A 17,939-nucleotide genomic window follows, 5' to 3' on the forward strand; every position below is an offset into this window, starting at 1 on the left:
AGAATTCAAGAGTCATTGGGCCAGAAGCAGAGGAAGCAAGAAGGATCTTGACTCTGTAGCCCAGTGAGAGAGGCACTCAGTACCCTGCAAGCACATATGCATTTGACACTGAGCATTCAGAGCCACAACACATTCTAGCCCTAAGTGTTTAAGTCATACTGGGCCATAGTAAGGACCACTGTAGTCAAAGAGAGTAGGATTTGGGCACATAGGAAGTAAATACTGGGGATTTGCCACATGGCAGATGGACAAAAGTGTCCACACGTAGATCTGCTTACAGAATTAGGGTTTTGGGCTGTAAACAACTCAGGCATGGACCATGCGTTTATAATGCCTATCACGATGGGGATCTCATGGTTGATTATGTACTTTGGGTGTTAGCATAATGTAGAAATAAAAACACAGTTTTGTGGGTTAAGCCAAAACCTTTATTACCTTCATTCCATTGAAGAAACACTTTCAAGATATACTACTGGCTCAGAACTCAGTGATTAAATACTTTAAAACACTTTAACTCTATGCCAATAGGGGATTTGCAGTATCTATTTCTGGGATTTCACAAGGGTAGAGAATGTTACTGAAATAAAATCTTTTGAATAATTATTTCTAGGTGTATCTTGGACAATTACATCTTGTAGGAAGGAAGGGAGTAGAAAAAGATCATTCTGTAGGTATACTTTATAAAAGTTCAGTATTAAGTCTTGTAGTACTAGTCTTCCCTACAATCTCTTTATTTAAATATATGAATATTTTAGAGTAAGCCAAAATAATTTAATTTAGTGGACTCTGTATAAATGAGATTTGCATGATATACTACAGCATTTTATTGGATGTCCTTGCAAAGGTAGATGGCTCCTGATTCAATTACTGGGCCCCATGATTACCTTAGAACTCCAAAGCAGCTAAAAAAGTACCAAGGAAAGATATTTTTTAAACATATAGAGCAAATGTAAACACTTCTGATTTGCTCTGAATATCTTAGCCTATGCCTACATATGATCTCTTGAAAATAATTGTTAAAATATTACCAATCACTACGAAACAGAGCAAATGACAAATTTTAATGGAACAGTTTTCCATCACAAAATGCAGTTTTGCCAAACAAAATATTTAATCAGAATGAAACCCATGGAAATTCTTTGGGATAAGTTTTTGATGGGAACATTTCATTTAAAAAAGGAAAAGAATTTCTGACTTGTATATTATAATAATGATATTATAGCTAATATTAAAATATTTTATAGTATTGAAACAAAATGATGTTCCAGAATTCATCTACAAACATTTTATATATTTTGATTTATTTTCTTCCAATTCAGAATGAAACCAAATTCCAAAATATCAGAACATCCCACAGGATAGAAATTCTACTTTCTGGCCAGCTCTAGCACTATGATTCGAAAAAGGTCAAATTTATTGCTGATGCAACTCTGCTGGGTTCAAGTTAACTAAATGTACAAGCATAACCAAACTCTGGGTAAAATTAAATCCAGCAACCCCACCTCATTAAACCTGGCATCTACAGCCACTCAGAAACAAAATGATGGTGATTAATGACCTGTTTCAGACCCTGATCAGTATCAGGTCCCTATAGCATCTAAAACAGAAAAGACTTTAAAGGAAAGAGGTGTCACCTATTCCATATCCAAGGCTGGGAAGCTTCTCAGAATATTTTGGTAGAAACAGCCAAATAACCATGAAATCATTCATTCAAAATTTTCTACTGTAAATAACATGTTACGTTACTTCAGGGGGGGTTTTCTTCTCTTTTCCATTCCTTTTCCTGTTTTCAGCATCCTTTTCCTGATTTTGACCTTCTTGTGCTAGTTGCTTGCTAAGTTGGAAAAAATGGTGCCCCCTGCATGCGTTAATACCTGGCTAACTGAAATAAAAATCACTGCTTTCTTCTCTTGTCTTCTGACATGCTGCATACTGGACACTGTCAGACTCAGGTCACCTGTGCAAAAATTAGTGAATCAAGTGACCATGTTTGGGTGTTATATGGCAAACATTTTCAAACTGCAAAGTGAATTCTACTGTTCAGCAGTAGCATAACTAGGGGTGGGAAAGCAGGGCGCCAGCTCAGACTTAGATGGGGAGAAAATTGGCAGCAGCCATAATTGCCAGCCCAGGAACCGCTGCTACCCTGGGTGCAAAAATTGCTTGTTAGGCATCTGCTGTTCAGCCTTGGGAAAATGCACAACTCTGAGGGCCTTATTACACATTACACCGTTAGCCGCTCAAATGTTGATTGGTGTAAGTCAGGGGTGGGCAAAATGTGGCCCGGGGGCCAGATGCGGCCCACCAGGCCATTCTATCTTGCTCGTGGGGCCCCTAAAAAATTTAGAAAATTAATATTTATCTGCCCTGGGCTGCCTGTCATGCAGCCCTCGATGGCTTGCCAAAACTCAGTAAGCGGTCCTCTGCCCAAAATAATTGCCCGCCCCTGGTGTAAGTGCTAGTTCATGTTTGGCGCAGTAACATAATCCGGCCAGCAAGGGCCTGGAGGACTGAAAAGTAAGAAGAATACCCCGCTCCCATTCTGGGCTTCCCTCCTGCCCCCTGGGGCTCCCATGGTCCTCCCTCCACCCCTAGGACTCTCCCTCTGCCTCCTCTCCCACTTACTTGCAGCTGCCCATGCTGTCTGTCCCAGGGGAGATGGTAGGGAAGGGTTACCCTGCCTACCCAACCCCTGCCACTACTGCCGCTGAGCTCCTGCTCTTCTCTAGGTTGGCAAGGACTTTGGGGCAAGGGACTTTTCTAACCTCTCCTGGCACAGTGCCCAGAACAATGGAGCCCTGATCCAGATTCCAGCATTGGATAATAGTACAGTACTATTATTTGAAAAATAAGGATGAAGCAACAAATTAAACTTCAAAATCAGCTCTCTCTCCCCAAATAAAAGCAGATCCCAAGCTGCCAGAGAAAGGAGGGAAGTAGAGGAAGGTTTCTTTTTACTCTGTTCCTGTAAGGGAAACAATTAAATCAGTTTCTTACCTTCCTGTTCCTACTAGCAAGATGGAAAATAAGACAATTTCTGGCTTACTGGGTTAGTGAAGTCCCCAGAATGCAAAGATCTGAACAGTTGGGAAATAGGTGAGGAATGTATTTTAAAGACAAAAGAATAATACTTTTGAAAGATAATTCATATTTTGAGGAGTATTAATATTTCTTTCTTATGTCCCCATAGACTCAAATCAGCATTTGAAATATTGATTTATATGGTCTCAACCATATAAGTGACAATCTGGTCCTATTCTGAAAGCTGAATCCTAGGCAACTTCTGACTACTGCAGCTGTCACACTTCCATCATATCAAATTAAGCCCTGATTCTACAGGCATATTAATTGGGATTGCACGTGCATAATCATATAAGCCTTCTATTTAAGTTTTTGCACATTCAGGATCTAAATATGTAAAGCCATTTTTAATGTCATGATGCATTTTTGGTCCATATGAATCAAGGGATGGCATATTGCATAGCAAAATATTGATCTTGTTTAATATTTATTTAATTCTGCCCCCTACCTCCCTGCCCTCTGAAAAAGCATAACTTGTCTTTGCTTCTTTCTTCAGAAAGCTTTCTACTACTTCCTAAAGGCAGCAAAAGCAGGGAATGCTAATGGTATGGCATTCCTGGGAAAGGTACCTATTGTTTTTGTGATTAACTTAAGTAATTGCAAGGGTTAAGAAGTAGAGAATGGCTAGATCTAACTCAGTCATCCAGAAGAATGCTGGTACAAAGACCCCTGCCCCTTGCACATCGTGGGCGTGTTTGGTTCCCCAGAGACAAGTTCTTGTCCCCAGGGAATGCCTGTTCCACGCATGCTTTGGTGTGCGGTAAGTTGCCTCAGGTGGCATAGGGGAGGCTGAGACCAGCACTGTGCTGGTCCCAGCAGCCTTACCTGGGGGCCTTCTGGAGCTGCAGCCATGGTGATCCTGCCAGGCAGAGCCTGGCCAGCAGCTGCAGTGTAGCTCCGAATGGCCCAGCTCCTCGTTTTAGTAGTGCATGCTGCCTGAGCGTGCACTGCTTCAGGATATCTGGGGTTAAAAAAAAAAATGCAGGGGAAAAAAAATGGAGCAGCACACGCTTGGGCAGTGAGCCCTTGCAGCACGGAGAACTCCGGACTGTGCGGCAAACATGTTTGCAGTGTCACATACCGCACGACCGTGCTTGTCTGGACGTGCCCTGTGTGGCCATCCCACATCTTGACTCAAGACACTGGGGACAGAATAGGCTCCTTGGAACTGCTACTCCCTACCATAAGCAGAATGGGAAAAGGGCATGAAGAAACAATGGCTAAGCTTGACAGAGTTGAATCAGGATGAAACAGAGTTTGTACAAATGGGCAAGACTGAACACCTTCTCTTCAGTCTTAAACCAGCCGTATAAGTCCATTATTGGACTGACAATGAAAAGCAGCAACTCAGAAAGAGGCTCAGATAACTAAAAATATAAAATCAAAGCCATAGCTGAACAAAGGTTTGTAGAAATGCAAAATAAAACAAGTCACTTTACATCTTAAAATATATTTATAGCTTAAATTATATTTATGTATTGATTTATATATACAGACCAAGTTCTGCCTTCAGTTACACTAAAGCTCACTGAGAAGCCACAGGTGAAGTGTGCACACATTTTGGCCCACAATACTTGCCATAATCAGAGTAACAAAGTAGAATAGGATTTCAGAGGGGATATAGACCATATTTGGAGCCTAAAGTATTCTCATATTTAATTGTAGAGGAAATATGAAGCTTTGCTATTTTGCCAGTAGATAAAAGTAAGAAACCTACCAAATTACTGGGTGACTACAAAACCAATCTTTCTCTTTTCTATGTACTCTGGACTCTGGTGATACTTAATATTGCTGATAAACAAAAAGACACAGATACACTGTACAGCCTCATTATAACAACCCAACCCTCCAATTTAATCATCTAAACAACAGGAGCTAATCTTTCCATTATTATGATGCAGCATATTGACTGATATTATTACAGCAAACAGCCTCTTTTTAGGAATCTTATCTCAGTCCCAAGGAGTTCATTTTAATGAGATTATACTGTATTTCAGCTCCAGTACAAACTCTGGAAGGATATAAGTGCTAACTATAGGGAAAGAAGGAAATGTCTTGAAGCTACCAAGGCTAAGATTTTTCAGAGTAATAATTGGGAATGCCTCAGTTATTGAATGCTTGATTGTAATTCCTTAAAAGGACTGTATTTTCATGGGGCTGGTGTTCCATCTGTTTCTGAACATCATTCCCCTATAAAATGGGCACTCAAATGGAGGCATCCATAATCACTAGTCTCAGCTGAAAATGTTGGTCTCAAGGAAGATGGAAAATAATTTAAAGGAATGTTTTCTAAGTTGCAAACAAGTAATTAATTTGGCTCTATAATTATCACCATTTTAGAAACTAAGAATTAGACTCATGAATGGGACAAAACAGGCAGTTTGCTCTGAGTGTCACCTGTACCATACCATTAACTTCACTGGTATGAGTAAGAGCAGTACTTAGGCTTGCTAGGGTAAATGAGAACTGAATTTGACCTGTTCTTTGGAAAACTCTGGATAGGCAAGAATCCATGCTACATAACTAAGAAGGAGTTTTCTCTTTTCTATATATCAACAAGATGTTTTTAGAAGGAAGTGTTGCTGTGATACAGAGCAATGCTACTGCATTTAAATACTTCACAATGGCAGCTGAAAAGGTACTGTAATGAAAAATTCTCTCTTCCTTTTTTTATATATTTTGAGAAGGTATTTGTGATCTGCACGTCTCTTCCTTAATGGAAAAAGAACCAGGCAACCCATTTAATGGAACACTGTTAAGTATGGCACATTTCTGAGTATACAAAATATAATCAAGTGGTATAGCTGGTTATTTTTAGAACAGTTGGTTATGTCTGGGTAATGGGAAAACCAAGCAGAAAAGTTGCCAAATAGGAGCAGGCGGAAGAATTGATTGTGTGCAACTTAAGAATCAATTCTGCAAGGTGCTAATTATCCTCAATTCTCATTAAGCTCAATTGCATCTCAAGATCTCACTAAGTGTAGAATGGATGAGAAGTATCAAGTGCCCATTGACACACTGGAGCCTGTTTGATAGAAACAAGTAGATCTTGCAATTTAGGAGCCATTTGTATATATTCAAATATTCTTTTCAGAGGACAAGTCCAAAAGTACATGATGTACTGATGAATGTCAAAGATGAAGCCAACATTTCCATCCAGCTTCATACAGAAACTATAAAAATGAAGATATATCTGAGTAAAGTAGATGAGAAAAAGGTTTCCATTGAGCTTTTATATGTTAAATAAGGTTTAAGAGCACACAGATCATAAAAAGTTGAGGGAAAGACCTATTCTCATCATCTTCCTGCTAATGCAGGAAAAAAGCGAAGATTCTGGCAGAAATTAACATAGCTAATAAATCATGAATTATGTTCACTTCATTCTTACCTCATTCCATTGTGATCAAATGTAATGGGGATCACACAATACTATATAATGTGTAATGAATATAGAATACATATATCACAGGTAGCATAGCACCAAGACACAACAGAAGAAGATAACAAGATGATGTATCCACTAATGGAGTATAGCAGGAGTGCTTGTGTAATTTATACAATACTATAACTTTCAACCACTTCCACCTGTGCTGCCTGTGAAAGATACTAAAGATCAAGTGGCAGGAAAAGATTCCAGACACCAAGGTGCTCAGAAGATCAGCTCTCCCCTGTATCCATACCCTACTGAAACTGATACAGCTAAGATGGGCCGGCCACCTTTCAAGAATGCCCAACACTTGTCTGCTGAAGAAAATCTTCTATGGCAAACTGTTAAATGGAGTACACTTTCGCGTTGCACCAAAGAAGCAGTACAAGGACACCCTAAAGATGTCTCTAAAGAGTTTTGGCATTGACCCAGGGTTGTGGGAGCAAATCACTCGTGACCATCCATCATGGAGGTCATCGGTCCGAAGTGGAGCACTGGCCTTCAAGCAGCGCACGGCAGAGGCAGCAAGGAAGTGTGTGGCTAGGAAAACGAGGACTTCTTGTGTCCAGTCCTCATTGCTCTCCTACCCCAACTGCAGCAGATTGTTCAGGGCAAAGATAGGGCTTATAAGTCACCTGCGTACCCACGTGACCTAGCCTCCACCCTGCTCCTCTCTATTTCCTCTCTCTTCTTTCTCCTTTTTCCTTTTTCTCTTCCTTTCTCTTTTCTCCCTCCCTTTTTCTTTCCTGCTTCCTTTCTCTCTTCTCCCCTTTCTCCCCCCCCCCCCCAGATGCTGTCATCTTCGCTCACAAAGGATGAACAACATAACTTTCAAGAAACCATTAAGGAAACAATCAAGACAAGGAAGCTAAGATGGTATAGGACTGTTTGCTTTTATGAGCTGGCTTACATATATCATTCATTACTGACTATTTGCTTTGGCCAAAACACAACTGTTTCTGCTAAATATCTTATGAATTGGAATAAGATCATGTGAACTGAGTAACAAAAAGCAAATAGTTGTTGAAACTGTAGTAAATACAGACTTTCAAAATTCTAGTTTGGGCTGGCTCCGTCTGAACCTTGAAACTATATAACTGTGTGTAATAAAATGAAGAGGGACTATTTCCTCTTCTTCAGAAGGATTTCTTTTTTGGGAGGAGAGTTGGCTTTGGGCCCCTCTGAAGAACGAAAGACACATCTCACCTACAGTCACATGCAGTGTCCAGGACTGTTCACACAGAATCTCTCTCCAACAGCCATTGATAGCACAGCTTCAATGAAACACTATTACCAGGCTTTACAGCAGACCGTTATTTCTGGGTTTGCCCCTCCTTTGATCCTCAGTATGGTGAAGCTGGAATGAATATAATATGGCTGAAGCTTTGCAGGACCAGTGGAGTAAAAAATGGACCCAACACAGTCTACCTACACCTCCTCTAGCCTGCATACTTCTCAAGATCCCACCTTCCACATGAGTCCAGGCTAGAAAGACGTTACAAAGCATTTTGTGCAGATTTTTGACATTTCAACTTGGTTTTGATCTAGTTCAGAATGAAAATAAACAGTTTGCAGTCATTCATGAAAAAGAAGGTAGCCTTGGCTCTTCGGCAGTCTGTCAGTAGGTTGTTCAGGAGCACTGGAAGCCCTGCAGGCCACGTCCAGATGAGGACGTGTCTGCGGCACCACATACCGTACATTCAGCTGTTCTCTGCCCTGCAAGGAGATCCTAGGTTCAAAAAAACTTGTGCAAAAAAAAACGTGGAGTGGCACACATGGCAGTAGTGCACACCACCCAAAACCGGAGCCTTGCTGGCCTGAGTCACACTCCAGCCAGCCCAGTACTTACCCCAGCCTCCCCTACCCGACCTGAGGTAACCTGACGCATGCCAGAGAGCACATGGCACAACCATTCCTGAGGGAGAAGTGTGTGCCACTGCTACTTGTCCCTAGGGAAACAAATGTCTATGCTTGTGTGGACACTGCTACAGTCTCCAACTCCAAGCCAATTCACATGGCAGTCTGCCCTGGAGCCAAGGACCCTGAAGCCCTGGCTTAGGAGGACCCAGGTGCTTGCCAAGAGCTGAGTAAGTTGTTCAGAAACCAAGCACATATGTGATGGGACCCTGTCTGGCAGGTAGGGGTCTATTGAAACTTCACTGAATTTAAGTCTCTACAAAGTATTTCAGTTCCAATGATTCAGGACATTTCAGTTAAAAATGTCAGACCAGCAGACCACTGCTGATCCAGACCTTAAGGAGCTTCCATAATATTCAAGACCAGTGTCACTACTGCAACGATGATCAAGAGCACTTCTCACATGAGAGGGGAGACTTTATACCATGCAGAGTATGCTCCCTGCATGCACCCTTAAGGTAGAAACAAGTCCTATTGTATCTTTACACATTGTTTTTTTAGGTTCCAGGGTCCCATGAGATTCATCAGCTTGGAAGTACTAATTTAGTGTTGGTCTATAAATTAGTATCTGAATTCATAGTTCTAAGTTCCCTATATAAATAGTACAAGGTAAGTGTAAATAATAATAGTTAGCAGCTATTTTATAGCAGCGCAGTCCAACTGGCAGCCTGCAGGCTGTATGAGCCTCCAGTAGGTTAGTTTGCAACCCCCAGGCTCACACACGGTTGCTGCTTGCCCCCGTTGCTCCGGTCTGCTGTAGACAAATCTCCTAGCTCCCCTCCCTCCTCTGGCTTCCACTCCCATCCCAGCGAGTATAGTGCTGGAGGAGCCCACGGTCCACAGCAGCTGGTGCAGTTGGGGGAAGCAGTGGCTGGGAAGCTGAGGGTGGGGGCAGGGTGCCCACAGGCACAGTGTAGCTGGGACACCTGTGTGGCACAGTTCAGTGGGAGGGATGCCAACATAGTGTGTGTCCTAGACGGTCTGTGGCTTGTGCTGGTGTGGCTTGCATGCTGTGTGGCCCCACCTGGTTCAGCCCACACTGGTGTGCAGCTCCCAGCCACTTACAAGGTGGACAGCCCTGTTTTACACATTTTTGTTTAAGACAAGAATTTTTAAAATGTATTTACTGAAGAATTAAAAGCAAATAATACATTATTTTAGGGCAATGCTGTTGGAATATGGGGACTAGGTCTTCTTTATTTCCAAGGAAGAGGAGTCCCATTGGTAAGAATTACTTTTGTCACTTCAAACATGTTTCTTACAGTGTAACTAGTAGAAGTCAGAAATACTAAAATGTTTAATCAGTATTATCTTTAGTTGGATATTGTCCACTATAATCTCCTTTAATAGGAGACTAGAACACAAATAGTGTATCATTTAAATTAGAATTTAATTTAAACAAATAGCCTTGTACCACTGCAAGTCTGACAATTTTTGTTGTACTCTGAATACATCATTGTGCATCTTTCATGGCATTTTTCCTGCTTTATACTCATTTAAGACAGAAGAAGAATCAAGGCTAGAGTGCAAGGAGAAGAATGAAAACAAAATGAACTTGATTCTATTTACATTTGTTTAAAAAATGTGAATTATTTCATTGAACTCTATGGCATTGCACTGTGGAAAACTAATCTGAGATCAGAATGCGGTTAAGGTCTCACATAGTAAGCAACCTGCACATTGGAGAAAAATATGATTTGACTTTTTTGTTCCTTTCACTTAATGGGGTACAACTAACATTCTGCCATTAAACACTGCCACTCAAAAATGAAACATTTTTGTCTCTTTTCTGAGTACTAAATTTTTACCATGAGGGAAGATTCACAGAACTTTCTACAACAGAGGGTACTTTACCTTTCAGAACTACACTGTAGCTTTTAAGTACTTTGAAGAAGCAGCTGAGAAAGGTCTGGCAGATGCACAGCTCCAGCTAGGAATCATGTATCACTGTAAGTTTTGTGTCTTTACCAAAAAACTGTATTATCTATTTATGTATGTACTTATTTGATTTATATGCCATCCCTCCCCCCAAAAGGCTCAGAGTGGGTTACAATAAAACAAGATAAATCCTAAAACAGATAAAATATAAAAGAATAATAAACAAGATGAAAAAATAATAAATAATAAAACAATTCCCCAAACAGTGCCCTAAATAACAGCCTATGACTTAACCCTCCCTGCTAAAAGCCTACGCAAATAAGGTCTTTTAACACTTCTGATGGGCTGCAAGGGGGTGGAAGTTCCAAAACTGAAGAGTTACTCCTGAAAATGACATCCCACGTGTTTGCACTGCACAAATGTGGCATACAGAGAGACCTTGTATGTGGTTGCTCTTGACTCACCTTAGAGATTTGCGTGGGACATAGAGGAGGAGATGGTCCCTTAGGTATGTAAGGACCAGGCATTAATCTGGTATTGATATATTTACAAATATATCGATCTAAATCTGATTTGCAGCTGGCACTGGAGTCAAGAAAGACTATAAACTTGCTTTCAAATATTTTTACGTGGCATCTCAAAATGGGCAACCCATTGCTGTTTATTACTTGGGCCAGATGTACGCTGCAGGAACAGGAGTGTTTAGATCATGCCAAAATGCAGTTGAGGTAAATCATGTTTTCTTTAAAAAAAAAAGTTATTAGTTATGTAAATAATACCTGGGGGGAGGGGGTAATTTTTGGTTTGTTTTTTAACTTTTTTTTCCCTGGTTTCCATAGAGGTTCTCTGTTCTCTTGTATCCAAAGTCTGTACTTGCAGATGTCAGAGAGGAACATCTGTTTAGATTGGTTCTGGATTACACCACTGTAAATTAGAGTTGAAGGTAACCCACAACATCCAAGTGTGACAGCTTTTACACCTTTAAGTCTATTTTGTAACACTAAGTCATTTAACAACATACGTTCAAGTACTCTTATTTAACACTTCTTGAAAGTAAAGTCGAATCTTTCTGTAAGATCATAGGAACGTAGGGCTGGAAGGGACCTCATGAGACCATCTAGTCCAGCTCTCTGCTCATTGCAGGATCATCTCTGTCTATAAACTATACCAGTGAAGTGTCTCTCCAATCTGCTCTTGAGAACTTCCAGGGATGGGGACTCCACAACCTCTCTCAGTAGCCTGCTCCAGCACTTAACCACCCCTTCTAGTGAGAAAGTTCTTCCTAATCTCCAAGCTCTAAATGTTTGATTTGACCTAAAACCTCTAAATATTTTAAGTCCTTAAATATTTGACTATCAATAGAACATTTTAAATATAGATTGAAGATTTTTGGGTGGTTTTTGGTTAATTAACTCTTTTCTATGTACTATAAATACATTCAGTTTATCTGTCCCACTCAGACAATTAGCTGGCATTTTTGTTAAGATTATATTTTTTTTACACTGCCTTTTCAACTGTACATGTATAATGTGGTCTTTTATAGTTACTTAGTTACTTATTCTTCTACAGAATCTTCCATGAGTGTCCTTACATTTTCCAAAAAATTATCCACAAGCCACAGTGCACCAGTGTAATTTCAATTCCCTTCACCTCTCTCAACACTAGAGGATTTCTGGGAAAATATCTTTGCATACATATTTTAATTTTGATGTGCTTTAAAATTAATGGGAGAAAGGTGCTTTTGAATGCCAAAGTATTAGCTAGTAGTATAACCAGATCATTGTTAATCTGTGGGAGAGTGCAATCTCGCCAATGGATGCCAGTCACAGACAGCCAGTGCCTTTGGTGATATCTTGTGGCATAGAATATAGACCTACATATCTCCCAGCTTAGCCAGGTAAGAGGCTAACACCACACCATTTTGCCTCAGTTCATCAAGGTATTGCACTCCAAATTAAATTTTGTTCATCTGGTTCAATTGTTTGACCCTGTTCCGTGTCAGTCGATGCTGTGTCTTGTGAAAGGCTGTTAAAAAGGGCTGGGGTTCATGATGAATACATGAGCTTCCAGTGCAGCTCTGTGATTAAAAAGACTAATGTGATAGTTGATGTATAAACAGGGGAATAGATAAAATAGGAGAGTAGGTAGGTTATATTATCTTTATACTCAGCATTAGTGTAGATATTAGAATCCTGTATCCAGTTCTGGTGTCTGAAGGTACTTGTACACATGATGGGGTTTTAGTTCTCCCTAAATTGAAATGGTGGGTTTTTAATTGTGTCAATTAAAAACCCATTATTTCAATAAAGGGACTTCCATCACGTCACAGTGATGCCCGCCCCTGCGTGCCGCCCCCCCCACCCCAGCTACCATGGGCAGGTCTGCCAGAAAAAAAAAGAGGGCCCGATCTTTATTTTTCCCAAAGTCTGCCTGCCTCTCCCACGGCCAAGGGGTGAGCTGTCAGTGGGCCCTGAACTGCAGGATCTAAAATCCTCTGCAGTGGTGGCACCCTCTGGGCAGCACCCACCCACTAGCAGCCCACCTGGGTGGTCCCAAGCGGCACTGCTGGTGCAGAGGGAAGGACCGGGGGCTCCCACAGCTCAGGGGCTGCTTGGCCTGCCAGCAGCTCGTCCCCTAGTTGTGGGAGATGTAGGCAGGCTCCAGGAGAAAAAAAAAAGCCATAAGGGGCCTGATCCTTTTTTTCCCCCAAAGCCTTCTCCTGTGGCTGGGGGCCAAGCTGCTGGCAGGCCAAATGGTCCCTGAGCTGTGGGAGGTCCTGGTCCTTCCCTCTGCGGCAGTGGCACCCCCTGGGACCACCCGGGTGGGCTACTAGTGGGTGAGTGCTGCCCAGGTGCACCACCACTGCACAGGGAAGGACTGGGACCCCCTGCAGGTCAGGGACCATTTGGGGTGCTAGCAGCTCACCCTGCAGCTGTGGGGGAGGCAGGTAGGCTCCAGCACCCTGTGCACCATCCCTGACGTCTTCCCAGTGCTTGGGACCCCCTGGGAACAGGCTGGCTTGCCCCTGGGTCAGTGCAGCAAAGTGGCAGGAGGGCAGCTGGGTGTGCTGGTGGTGGGAGAAGGCAGCAGGGATAGTGCACAGGGTGCTGGAAGGCCACCAAAACCAAGCTTTCCCAAGCACATCTGGGCTTCCATAGATTCATAGATGTTAGGGTTGGAAGGGACCTCAATAGATCATTGAGTCCGACCCCCTGCATAGGCAGGAAAGAGTGCTGGGTTCAGACGACCCCAGCTAGATGCCTATCTAACCTCCTCTTGAAGACCCCCAGGGTAGGGGAGAGCACCACCTCCCTTGGGAGCCCGTTCCAGACTTTGGCCACTCGAACTGTGAAGAAGTTCTTCCTAGTGTCCAGTCTAAATCTGCTCTCTGCTAGCTTGTGGCCATTATTTCTTGTAACCCCCAGGGGCGCCTTGGTGAGTAAAACCTCACCAATTCCCTTCTGTGCCCCCGTGATGAACTTATAGGCATCCACAAGGTCACCTCTCAACCTTCTCTTGCGGAGGCTGAAAAGGTCCAGTTTCTCTAGTCTCTCCTCGTAGGGCTTGGTCTGCAGGCCCTTAACCATACGAGTGGCCCTTCTCTGGACCCTCTCCAGGTTATCCGCATCCCTCTTGAAGTGCAGCACCCAAAATTGCACGCAGTATTCCAACTGCGGTCTGACCAGTGCCCGATAGAGGGGAAGTATCACCTCCTTGGATCTATTCGTCATGCATCTCCTGATGCACAATAAAGTGCCATTAGCTTTTCTGATGACTTCATCACACTGCCGACTCCTGTTCATCTTGGAGTCCGCTAGGACTCCAAGATCCCTTTCCGCTTCCGTGCCACCAAGCAGGTCATTTCCTAGGCTATAGGCGTGCTGGACATTTTTCCTCCCTAGGTGCAGCACTTTGCATTTCTCCTTGTTGAATTGCATTCTGTTGTTTTCTGCCCACTTGTCCAACCTGTCCAGGTCTGCTTGTAGTTGTTCCCTGATCCCCGGTGTGTCCACTTCTCCCCATAGTTTTGTGTCATCCGCAAACTTGGACAGAGTACACTTCACTCCCTCATCCAAGTCGCTGATGAAGACATTGAAGAGTATCGGTCCAAGGACCGAGCCCTGCGGGACCCCACTGCCCACACCCTTCCAGGTCGATACCAACCCATCCACTACGACTCTCTGGGTGCGACTCTCCAGCCAATTTGCCACCCACCAGACCGTGCAATCATCCAAGTCACAGCCTCTTAACTTGTTCACCAGTATGGGGTGGGATACCGCATCGAAGGCCTTCCTAAAGTCTAAGTAAATGATGTCAACCCCTACTCCCGCGTCCAGGTGTTTTGTAACCTGGTCATAAAAAGAGACTAGATTAGTCAGATATGATCTACCTGCTACGAACCGGTGCTGGTTTCCCCTCAGCATAATTTGTCCTGCCGGGCTCTCGCAAGTGTGAGCCTTTATAATTTTTTCAAAGACTTTGCCTAGGATGGAGGTGAGACTGACTGGCCTATAGTTGCCTGGGTCCTCCTTCCTCCCCTTCTTGAAAATGGGGACCACATTGGCCCATTCCAGCACTCTGTGCACTGTTGCACTTTGTTACATAGCAAACTAAAACACAATGGATGGGTTTTACCTTGCTATGTCATAAGGTCATTTAAAGTGAAATATGCTGAATGTGTACATCATGATGAAATTAAAGAGAAATTCACCGCTGCAGGTGTGAACAGACATGCCAGTAATGTGGCGCATAAGGGCAATTAAGCCGCTTTAACAGCTAATTTTGTCACATGTACAAACAAGTAAAGACCTTCTTAAATTGTAAAAAGTCCAGAAAAATTCCACAAGGATGATTAAAGAATTGGAACACTTGCCTGATACTGAAAGACTCAGGAGCTCAGTTGATTTAATTTATAAAAGAGAAGACAAAGAGTGACTTCATCAGAAGCTATAACTATCAACAAGGGAATCCACTGATAATCCACTTCAGGCTAGCAAAGGTATAACAAAAACCATGAGCTGAAAGTTGAAAGTAGGTTCATTTAAACTGGAAGTGAGGCACATATATTTATCACTGAGGGTAATTAATCATTGGAACAACCTACCATCATTGATAATGGATTGCCTACCAGTAGAAATTATAAAGTGAAGTTTAGATTTTTTTTTTAAAGATGTATACTAGTTCAAGGACAGGTATTGGATCTGAAGCAGGAATTAATTCTGGCAAGTTCAGTGCCCTATACTGTGAAGTAGGTCAGACTGCATCATCACAATGGTTCCTTCTTGCCCTAAAGATCTTTTAATCAGTTTTGCTATTCTTATTTGTGGCTTGATACTTAGCAGAGCATCTGAAATACCCCCTCTTATATGAAGTCTTACATGACAATCTTGATTACTTCTATTTCTTTATATGTAGGTAAGGCAAAAATGTTAAACTAGGCATGAATTCATCTATGTTTTAATGATACCTCTATACCAGTGAAAGATGCAGTTTAACATAACTTCTTTTTTTGTAAATAATGTGCACAAATATCATAATTAGCTCTGCTGCATGCTACAAAAATAGCAAACTACTCAAATTATTGCTTCTGATTAGGGATAAAATTTCACGGGTTTGTTCTGTCACTGTGCCTCTGTTCAGCTCTACCGAAGCGTTTGTGAACTGGGAAGTTGGTCGGAGAAGTTCCTGACTGCATACTTTGCTTACCAGGCCGGTGAGACAGATTCATCTCTTGTTCAATATGCATTTTTAGCAGAAATGGGATATGAAGTAGCTCAAAGTAATTCAGCTTACATTTTGGAATCTGGTAAGATCAGTTATTTTCTCTCCCATATATATTGAAGTGTCTTGTAAACCATGCTAATTCAGTGTCTTTTACAGAAAAGGTTAAAATTCTCAGGGAAGATCACAAGTATCCTTTGGCATTTCTCCTGTGGAAGAGAGCTGCAGCTCAAGGTATGTAACCCTGAGTTAGAAGTAAACTGTTTATAGCTGCCCACTCTTATTAGTATGAATTTCCTCAGCTCCACTTCTCAGTGTGGATTGAGCTCTAAGTTAACCCCTATAGATGTGCTATCAGACTAAAATGCTTTAGGTTAAAGTGCTCTTTTGAATGTCTGTGCCACATCCCATCAGGCATTAAGCTAGGTTGCATTTGCTAGTATCCCAAGGGCTCCTCATGGGGCAGCATGCTCACCTCAAGCAGAGTTCATCTGCTCTGCCCAAACATCAGGCTGGCTCCATCCCCTTGGCTGTCCCTGACCCAAGTCAGAGACAGCCTCTGATCCAGTCCTGTGTCCTCCCTCCAGGCAGGGGGAGCTCCTTTCCCCCAGCTGCAGCCAGGAGCTGCAGCACAGCGCTGCTTTTTGCCATACGGGGAACTTTGGTAGGGGAACAGGTAGAAAAGGAGCCCCGTTGCTGGTCACCCCTCCCCCAGCTTCCCAGTTCTGGTCTTGGTGGGGGCCAGGCTGGGCCCCCTCATGGCATGGGGGCTCCTTTACCCTCCCCTCCCCTCCAGAGTTCACAGCACGGGAAAAAGCAACTCAGGCCTATGGTGGATCTCTGCAGGGAGAAGGGGCGGGGGCAGGGGACTATACACATACATGCATGCATACATATGTATGTGTGCGTGCATGCATGCATGGGTCTCCAGCCTGGCCCTGAGCAGAGCCATGGTGCAGTGGGCAGGGAGTGGATCTGCTGCCACCACTGCTACTGGTGTTTGGTGGGTTTGGGGGAGGTCTGTGTTCACATCCATATCCAGCCTGGCCCTGAGCGATCATATTCTGCACTGATCCCCTCCTCACCCCGATCTGTGGCAGATGTAGGCAGAACAGATGCACCCAGCCCCTGTTGCATCTCAGTAGAGATGCCGTTGCCCAGCTTGCCCCCTCCAGCAGTCAGCAGATGGGCTCCCCTACCTAGATCCTGGCCCCCGGGTGTCCCCAGCTTGGCCCAGAGGTCCCTTCCAACCCTGCTTCTCTGATTCCCATCACTGACAGAGCAGTGAGGGGTTGACTGCTCCTCTGTACCAGGCAGCCAGTCAGAGATGGCTTGCCCATTCAGCTGTGTTCAGGAGTCTCTGGCAACCTGGGGAATCCATGGGTCATGCTGGGTGGCATGTGAGAGCTCCCCCTACTTGCTGGCCTTGAGGAGTGCAAGCCTCCCTTCCACCAAATGGAGAATGTCTGTTCGGTTCAAACATACTCTAACTTATAGCACTTTAAACTAAGTGCAATATCTGGAGTACTTTTGATGCAGGCTTTTAGAATGTCTGTACTTAGCACCTCATTCAGAAAGACATAAGCCTTCATAGGTGACAGCCTACTTTGTCAGATCCTATACTAGCTGCTTTACTAAAATCATCAATGATTTTCCCCTCACCTTGTTCAACAGTCTCTTTAGTCTCTTTCCACCTAATTCCTGATCATGCTAGTCATTCTTTCCCTCTCCTTGAGACTTAAGTCTCCAAACTCTGACCTTTCTTCTTTCCTTGCTAGTTGAACTCCATTGTTTTTGTCAGCTTGTCTATATCCTTTTTCCTGATCTGTTAGCACTGCAGGGTGGGGGTGGGAAGGATTTGTTTAAGTTCCCTTCATACTTGTTGTCTTAGTGATTGAATCTATTTCTCATTGTT

At 43.0% G+C, this 17,939-nt stretch overlaps 1 protein-coding gene across 5 annotated transcripts in view; it reads left to right on the forward strand.

The window, feature by feature from the left end:
• The window catches only part of SEL1L2 (SEL1L2 adaptor subunit of SYVN1 ubiquitin ligase), a 108,266-nt gene that overhangs the window by 76,186 nt on the left and 14,141 nt on the right, over positions 1-17,939 (forward strand). For 4 of the 5 annotated variants that reach the window (XM_019500792.2, XM_059720126.1, XM_059720127.1 and 1 more), the window contains 8 exons: positions 611-667; positions 3,578-3,646; positions 5,642-5,719; positions 9,587-9,649; positions 10,287-10,374; positions 10,883-11,031; positions 15,944-16,109; positions 16,184-16,258. In XM_019500792.2, the coding sequence (XP_019356337.1) occupies positions 611-667; positions 3,578-3,646; positions 5,642-5,719; positions 9,587-9,649; positions 10,287-10,374; positions 10,883-11,031; positions 15,944-16,109; positions 16,184-16,258 (745 nt within the window). The remainder of the gene's footprint in view (positions 1-610; positions 668-3,577; positions 3,647-5,641; positions 5,720-9,586; positions 9,650-10,286; positions 10,375-10,882; positions 11,032-15,943; positions 16,110-16,183; positions 16,259-17,939) is intronic. The other variant, XM_059720124.1, reaches the window with a different exon arrangement.

The sequence above is a fragment of the Alligator mississippiensis genome, chromosome 1 (assembly GCF_030867095.1).
Source record: "Alligator mississippiensis isolate rAllMis1 chromosome 1, rAllMis1, whole genome shotgun sequence".
NCBI lineage: Eukaryota > Metazoa > Chordata > Crocodylia > Alligatoridae > Alligator > Alligator mississippiensis.